Here is an 8,712-nt window from a genome sequence, read left to right on the forward strand (position 1 = left end):
AGAGAGTGTGTGTTGGCTGGGGGGGGCACCGAAGTCTGTGGGTACCTCAGGGGTGATCACTGGGGGAGGGTCACAGGGGGACAGCACAGATGGGGGCCACTGCCCTGTGAGCCAGAGGCAAGGCTCCCACCGCAGCTTGGTCCTGACGGGCGAGCCCCGAGCACAGCCTTTCCTCCGGGCCCACAGCTTGTGCCTGTGTAACTAAGCAGATGCTCAGAGGACCCGAGCATCGCCTTCTCGCTCTACTCGTCTTTGTTCTTGGTTTTTCCATGGCCTCCTGAGGCTGGAAGTTGTGTTGAGATGTCTGTACATGTGTGACATCCCCTTCTTTCTGCAGACCCTGTCCTACAACAAATACAACCTCAAGCCCCAAACGAGTGAGAAGCAGGCGAAAGAAATTCTGATCCGCCGCCAGAACACCTTCAGGGCGAGCGCGAGGAAAGGTCACAGCCTGCCCTGGGGAAAGCCGGTAAGGCGGGGACAGTGACTCACCTGAGCTGGGCCGCCCCGAGCAGGGCCTCGTCAGGTGGCTACCTCGGTATTTAAACAAACAAACAAAACCACTACCTCGTTGCCAGAAAAAGACAAAACTAAGGGGGTACAGGACACCAGACACCCCCTTCTCTGGGCCTGGGCCCTTTGGAGCCCAAGGCATCGGTCCACGGGGTATGTGGCAGCAAACTGCCCCCCCCAGGATGGGTCAGTGGCTGGAACACACCCCCTGGGCTGTGAGGTTAGACTAGCTCCCGCGGTGGCCAGGGGCTGGACATTCCAGGGGACCCTCCATGGACGGGGACCCTGGCTCTAGGAAGCTTACTCCTCCCCCAGGGAGATACAGGGAGGGATATTTGTTCTCCCCGCGTCTCTTGGACCCTGTCTTCATGGCAACCACTGTGCATCTGAGCTACTCCATCTGAGGCCATATCCAAGCAATCTTACTGGGACTCTGAATGGAGGTGGGGTCTGGAGTAGCCCCTGATCTCTACCCTAATGTCAGTGGGGCTGCAGGAGAAACTTTGAGAGGTTTATCATGGTCTCTTTTATCATGAGAGGGAAAGGACATATACTGAAGGCGGAGACATTCTGTTTTCCTTAAACTGAAGTAACTGAAAGGCAGTGATCCAAACACGATGCTCCAGAGCGGGTCTGTATCTCTCACTTTGTTTGTCGTGTGCAGCTGTCAGTTGCATGGCTAACTCTGCTTTTTCTTTCTCCTTGTTACCCACAGGCTGGTACCAAAAACATCCGCTACCTCTCCTTTCCTTATAGCCATCCTCAGCCAGCAGGCAGAGATGTGAGGGTGGCTGGATTCACAGGTAACCTGCATCCCTGGCTGCTTCTCTTTTCTGGAAAGGTTCAGATGGTAAACAGTTTCAGGCTTGTGGGCCAAAGGGCAAAATCAAGAATATTATATAAGTACATAGATGACCAGAAAAAGAGAACACAAGTATTTTATTAGTTGAATTCAGAACTATAGTGATGAACACTGAAATTTGAAATTCATATAATTTTTACTTAACAGGAAATATTCTTAAAAAAATTTTTTTCAGCCATTTAAAAGTGTAACAACCATTCTTAGCTCAGGGGCCATACCAAAAGATGCATCAGAGAGATACACTTGGGGGTCATCAATTGCTGACCCCTGTCTTAGGGAAACATAAAATGGGCACTTCTTTGAAGTGGTGGGATTCTCCTGTGTTTTATAAATTAGCAGAATTCTCCAAAGTTGGCTAAATTTTACTAAAATAACTTCACCAAATTTCCTGATTGGATGTTTCCCATTTAATACCTATTACTTAAATAGAATTCTTAGAGTTATTGAAACTGGCTATTGTGCTCATAAAAGCTATTATTTTTTAAACGTGTATATAAAATGATTTTCTATTAGCATAAAGTGGCATATAATATATATGATATGCCATGTTCTCTAGTTTAATATTCCTAAATTTTTAAGACTTGGAATCACATTGGAAATCTGAATAAATCAAACACATAGGATTTGAGAATTAAATCTTTGAAGAGGGAATATAATTATTCCTTACAATGAAACTTTATGTTTTTCTGATATAAAAACATGCTTGATATAAAATCAAAGTCAGCCAGTGGAGAAAAGCATAAAAAAAAAAACTTTAAAGCACTCAAAACTCCAACACCCAAGATAATCACTATAGAACATTTTGATAAGCATTCTTCTATAATTCTATCTATATCATCCTGATCTCTACCCTACCTGGACCTGATACAAACAAACAAACAATCAAAAAATCACAAACACACAGCAAGGTATTATACATAAACTCATAATACAGTCATTGTGTTTCAATATTTATAAATTGTCTAGTTCACTCAACTATATGTTGTGGACATATTTTAGTCTCAATAGATATGAAGCTAGTAGTCATTTCATGACTTAATAATAGTCAATTATATGAAAGCCCCCTAGCTTATTTAGCAAAATCCTTATTAACAAATATTTAAGATGCTTCCAATATTTAATGAATATAAGCAATGATACGTAATAATTTCTTTGGATTATTTGTGATTGATTTTTGCTCAAATAACCAACTACTCCCTTAGTATATTTTCCTGGAAGCAAAATTTTTAGATCAAAAATCACGTATATTGAAATTTACCTTCAGATCAACAATTGTGAGAAAGGTAATTTCTGAACGTTATCAGCATCACTGGGCTATTTTGAGTTAACGTTTGAGTAGTCTACTATATGATAGGATAAAATCTATATACCACAGTTAATTTTCATCTGAGTCTTTTTGATTTTCAGTGAGGTTGAACATCTTTTCATATTTTTAGAGGCAACCATATTTCTTTTGAGGAAGTTTTTGTTTCTGCCGTTGCCCATTTTTTCTGCTTTTTTTTTTTCTTAAAACGAATTTGAAGAACACCGTATAATACGAATATCACCCATCGTTTCATATTTGCTGCCAATAATTTTTCCTAAAGTTTCACACTTATCATTTAGTTTTTAGATATACTTGTCTTCAAATTTTTGTATTCTGATTCATCAAATCTGCTCAATCTTCCCCAGAAAAATTAGAAAAATGATTCACCTAGTAATTTAAAATCTAGAACTTTCAGAGTTTAATTTTTTCAATTTCAAGCCAAATGGCTAACAGTTATTTTGATAATAAATATAAAGATATTTATCTTTGTGTAGGTTAAGACAGAGACACATTTCAAATTGTTTTCAAATGGCCATGCTCCTGCGCCAGCACCTTCTTTGCCACTTTTGTTGTACTAGTCATTTACCCCTAAACTAGAGAGTTTGGACACTTAATTCTGTTTCATCGATCTAGTCATCTATTCCCAGGTCACACTCTTCTAAGCAGTAGTATTTTATGTTAAAAAGAGCTATAGCACAAACAAAACAAAAGAACACCAAGTGGAGGGTGTATAATAGATTAACTTTTAAAACTCGTCCTGGTACAAGCAGCTGGTGCTATTTATGTTGCTTGAGTGATAGAAAACACGAAAGCCTCACAGTGATTTCTTGAGAAGAATGTCAATATCACAAGCTACGGTAGCAAAAAATAACCACACAGCAGCCTCAGCTGAGCACTAATGAACAAACACGCTGTAAATAAAATGCAGCAGGATACTAAAAGAATACTACACCTTACAAAGTAGGACTTATCCCAGAGGTGGGGTTGTCTAACATTTGGAAATGCATTTACATTATTCACCAGATTAATAGGTCAAGGCATCCTTTCGATAGATGCCCTAAAACACATCTCACTCACGCTTTCAATAAAAATCATAAAATCCCAGGAAAACATATATAGGACTTATATGAAGACAACATAAAACTCTCCTTTTCCATGCTTCATTTCCTCTCTGTAAAGAGGAGAATGTTGGTACCTCCCACATACAAAAGTGTTGCCCTGGGTGAAGCCATTTGGTGCAGGTAAGACTCTTAGAACAGTGCCTGCAACCAAGTAAGTGGGCAAGAAAGATTAGCCATTATTAATTTTATTACTAGTGAGGGGTATCGAAGGAGGCTTGACTTGGGTAGATAAGGGTGCTCTTGAAAAGAAGACGGTACTTTAGAAATGTCAGTTCTACCTGAGGTAATCTAGACGTGGAATGAAATCTTAGTCCCAGTGAATTTTTTTTTCTTTCAAATGTGCTCAACTGGTTCTAAATTTCATTAGGTGAGGAAAAAGAGTGGGTAACCTAGAAATCTGTGAAGGAAGAGTAATGAAGTGGGACTTATTTTATCAGTTATTCTTAAGTTTTAAAGAATTATAATAATAATCAGGATTAGACTGAGATAGTCCTCCATGGGTATCTGGGCACAATTATTTGCATCCACCTTCTCTCCAAATCTGAAGCCTTTACGCACCAGGACACGGTCAGGGAATGGCTGGAGGGGCTCTAGGGGAGGACGTAGAGGGAGGTGTAGCACCCATCAGGCAGTCCCCTGATGTCCCCCGCAGCTAACCAGGCTGTGACGTGCAGAGCACTGTCCCTCTTCGTCCTCCCCTTGTCCTCCCATGTTAGGACACCCCTTCTCTAGATGTTTGGGTGATCCCTGCTGGATTGCACACTCTTCCAAGCTCCTTTGCCTTTGGGGCTCCCTTGGTGTTGTAAGTACAGAGGTCCTGCCTGGACAACCCTCCTAGAACCCAGGAGCGCTGGGGAAGGTGAGCAACTTCTGTGGGTGGACTGTGGTGATGGTTGCCCTACTGTGTGAATGTATCTAATGCCACAGAACTGTACACTTCAAAATCGATCAATGGTAAATGTTATGTTTTGTGTATTTTACCACAGCTAAAACGAAACAAAACAAGACCATGGGGAGGGCAGGGTCTGGGTCTCTAAACAGCCTTTGTTGTATCAGGTTAGGCTCAGCCCCGCCCTGAGGAGAAGCCCTTTCCCTGTCTCTCCTTCAGCCCCCTCCTCCCCGGTGCCCATGTCCAGAAGTTAAAGCTCTCAGCCAGCTGGAAGGTAGAGGAACGGACACTCAGATTTTGCTGCAAAGGTTTCCATTGCTCTGTCCCTGGGACTGCGCTGCCTGGCGCCAACCTGGAGAAGGACTGTGCACTAGGAGAGCCCCCACCCTTCCTCCTTCCTCCTTCCACTTTCCAAGCAACTCCTTCCTCCCATTTTGGACGGATCTAGTGACTTAAGTTGAGTGGAAGCTTGTAAGTCACCTGCCCAAGCCTCTCCCTAGTTCTAGGACCCCACTCTTCAGTACCCAGAAGGTGGTCAGGCGACGCAGCTGGAATCTGTCCTAGTGTTCCAAGCGCCAAAGGATCAAGAGGAACGCTGGTTGCAGACCAGATCGTAAAGCACAAATTACAGGGAAGTCCTGAAAAAATGGACAAATATTTTAACTAACTTTTTTTTGTATTCAAAGCAGCTGATTCCCCTCCTCTCACCTCCCACCCCCTCCTCAACTTCCAGACAACCTTCTCAGGAGAGTGTGGTCACATTTTGGAAAAATAGTATTGAACGGGATATTTTAAGTTTTTCTGATGTCCCACATTCCGAACACATTTTGTCAAGTATAAACCTGTGTACATATTAGTTCTAGCTGTGAAGTTTTTGTTTTGTCTTTCAGAAGGAAGTAGAGAGTGGGAGAAAGAACCCTATTTCAGATTTAAATATAGCTGTCTTAAAATACCTAAGTTTTCAGGAGAATATTTGAAGGGAGAATAAACGTATAAGGTTAGAACTTATGAGAAGAAATGAGATTTCTGAAAAATAGTCCCTTGAAGGCGTGTGCACAGTGAAGGAGGGAAAGACAACGTCCCAGACACGGTTTAGGTTTTTGGAGGGGACATTACGCAGGCACCCAATGGCTGCCCTGCATTCTTGACGGAGCTGTCCTGACCCACACACAAAGCTTTTATAAAGGAGACAGGGACAGCCTGGGGAGGGGCAGAGGCCAGCTTCTCAAACAGACTCTGCACAAACTGCAGCCCCATCCTCACTGTGTGATACTGAAAGTCACTTAACCTCGTAAAAACCTCAGCCTCTCACCTGTGAATGAGGCTCACAGTTCTCCTCCTCTCAAAGTGCTGTTGTGAGGATTAAATGGCAAAACATGTAAAGAGATCAGCACCGCGACAGCACACAGTTAAGTTCTCGGTAAGTGGACGTCCCCATCCTTCTCATTGCCGTCGTGGGCCAGACGCAGCCTGTTCACCCCTCACCTCCTCTGAAAGGAAGGCATCACGGCTATTTTGCTACTCGTGACTCTGCTGTGGTCCTCTCCCATCCCTGTTTCTCTAAGATTAGCTATTGCAAGGTCAAAAGGATGAAACTCAGATTTAATGATTTCTGGTAGCCACTGATTAAAAAACAAACGTAGAGTTAAAAAATGAAAAAGGAAACCAAAGCAAACCAAAAAACCACCAACAAACCTAGATAAAATCCACCCTTTTCATATCATAGTACCTTGGAACCTTCAGTTTAGCGTCGGTCTTTGACAGCACAGAGCATCTTTTCGTGCTTTATGGCTAATGCATCTGATCTTGTGAGAAACACTCCCTCACTGCCCTGGGAGAGACTAGCCGGACGCACGGGTTTCCGTGCGTTTCTGTTTATTTCTCACACCGCGTCTGTAGCTTCTATTCCAGCCCACCTCCTCGGGGTAGCAACCTCGGAAAGGGAAAGCCACGCTGAGGAGACAGGTGTGTGTAGGAGCTGGGACAGCAGGAGGACTCTGCTCTCCTCTGAGTTCTCTCGCCTGGATATGAAGTCTCCACTCTCTGATCTTAAGTCGTCTTCTTTCCTCCTTCGATCATCCTTTCCCAGATCACGACGGCAGTGATGCAGAGGTCCCCTCCATCATGTTTAACACACACTCTCCAACGGGGTCACTTCAGGAAGGACGACGGACACAAGAAATAATCCCGATGAAGAGCTTACACAGAGGAGGGAAGCCACCCCACTTGGGTTATCAAAGAAATAGGAGCCAAGAAGAACAACTGGGCGGGGGCAGAAGGGTGGTTTTGAGGCCCAAACCGCTCTTTCACGCAGTAGATGAGGAGTTCGAATCTGGGGAGGAGAGTGAGGGAGAAGCCTCAGCCATTGGGTCCCGATGGTCAGCGGAGCACAGACCCGGCAGGGACCTCCACAGATCCCATAGCCCTTTGCTCCAAAGAAAGTAATGTCATGGGCGACAGGATTGTGTTGGGTTTTTCCAGAGTCCATGTTCCGATTATTGTGAAAGAAGGATGTTCAGAGTTCTGAAGAGAGCAATTGAGTTTTGTTCTTGTTTATTTTTATTTTTTTGATGTGGACCATTTTTAAAGTCTTTATTGAATTTGTTACAATATTGCTTCTGGTTGTTTTTTTTTTTTAAATATAGTTTGGTTTTTTGGCCACATGTGGGATCTTAGCTCCCCGACCAGGGATCAAACCCGCACCCCCTGCATTGGAAGGCAAAGTCTTAACCACTGGACCGCCAGGGAAGTCCCTTGAGTTTTGTGTTTGTTTCTGGTTTTTGGAAGCTATTATGACTCCCTAAGAGGCAAGGAGATTTTTCAGAGGACTCGGAGCAGACTTTGCAGGCTCCTCCACATTCTTAGCTGTGCTTAGGTGTGCTTTGTAGATGAAATCCCTGTGAGAGACAGACATCAGTCACCCCAGGAATGATTCACTAAATGTGTCATTCATGTAATTTATTGATTACATGATTGGTCAATACAAACATGATTGGTCAATAATTCCCCTTGACTCTGTGCATGGGCAACTTCTAGTCAGGTCAGAATCAGGAGGGGCTTTGGAAACGGCCTGGCTCAGCGCCCTGTGTTCACAAATAAGGACACCTTGCCCAGATCACGTGGTGAGTTGCTGCCTTCACAAAGCTGATTGTCCTCCCTCCCAAGAGAATGCATGCAATTTTGATTTTGATATGCACTATGCAATAAGTCATATGTCTGGGGAGAGGTAAAATTGGTCATAACATTGCTATATTTAATCAGTAGCAATAATAGATGTGCTACAGAATATAGAATTAATCTCTCAACTGTGGGCTTGTAGTCTTTTTGGTACTTGGAATGCTTCTTTGAAAAATAAGGTTATTAGAAACAAAAAGGCCATAAACACGCTTTAATAGCAATGACACAAACAATGGATATTTATTAAATGTGCGTTTGTAGGGTGTGACATTTTCCCCTAGGGTTTGCAGCTAATTTTCCAATTTAATTTTCCATCCTCATCCTCCCCAAACTTGACCTTGAGCTTGAACTTCACACTCCAGCTCACCAACTTTGCTGCCTAACTTTTATCTTTCCACCCTCCTTCCAGTCTCTTCCTCTTCTCTCTCTTCTGGCCGCCCACCCATAGGTTAACAAGAGTTTACAAGAGCTATCGATTGTGCCAACTAACTAATCTGCACTAATCAGTTAGCCAAAGTATCTTTTATCATTGCCACTTTTGATATCTATAACCATCCCCAATTGATTTAATCCTATGCATATTTAAAGGCAACCATCCAGTGCATCCCAGGAGTCCCCAGACCTGACTCGATTCCCTTAATCAGAAGCGATCAAGTGATCCTCTTCCTCCTAGGAGAGCCCACGTCACTTTGCATAGGTCACGGGACTTACCTGGGAATTACACTTATACATGTGCATGTGGGTCGACCGTGGTCTGAAGGACAAAGAGGATCCCCAGCCCACTCTGGGGACTGGTAGAGGGTGTAGTAGGTACCCCGGGAGTGCTCTGGGGTATCAGTTTCAC

The 8,712-nt window shown here is 43.5% G+C and overlaps 1 protein-coding gene across 1 annotated transcript in view; it reads left to right on the forward strand.

The window, feature by feature from the left end:
• The window catches only part of SLC9A4 (solute carrier family 9 member A4), a 66,482-nt gene extending 59,346 nt beyond the window's left edge, over nucleotides 1–7,136 (forward strand). The window contains exons 10-12 of the mRNA XM_007108517.2: nucleotides 338–469; nucleotides 1,229–1,316; nucleotides 6,781–7,136. Of these exons, the coding sequence (XP_007108579.2) occupies nucleotides 338–469; nucleotides 1,229–1,316; nucleotides 6,781–7,136 (576 nt within the window). The remainder of the gene's footprint in view (nucleotides 1–337; nucleotides 470–1,228; nucleotides 1,317–6,780) is intronic.
• Nucleotides 7,137–8,712: the final 1,576 nt, after the last annotated feature.

This window comes from Physeter macrocephalus, chromosome 12 (genome assembly GCF_002837175.3).
Source record: "Physeter macrocephalus isolate SW-GA chromosome 12, ASM283717v5, whole genome shotgun sequence".
In the NCBI taxonomy this organism is placed as follows: domain Eukaryota; kingdom Metazoa; phylum Chordata; class Mammalia; order Artiodactyla; family Physeteridae; genus Physeter; species Physeter macrocephalus.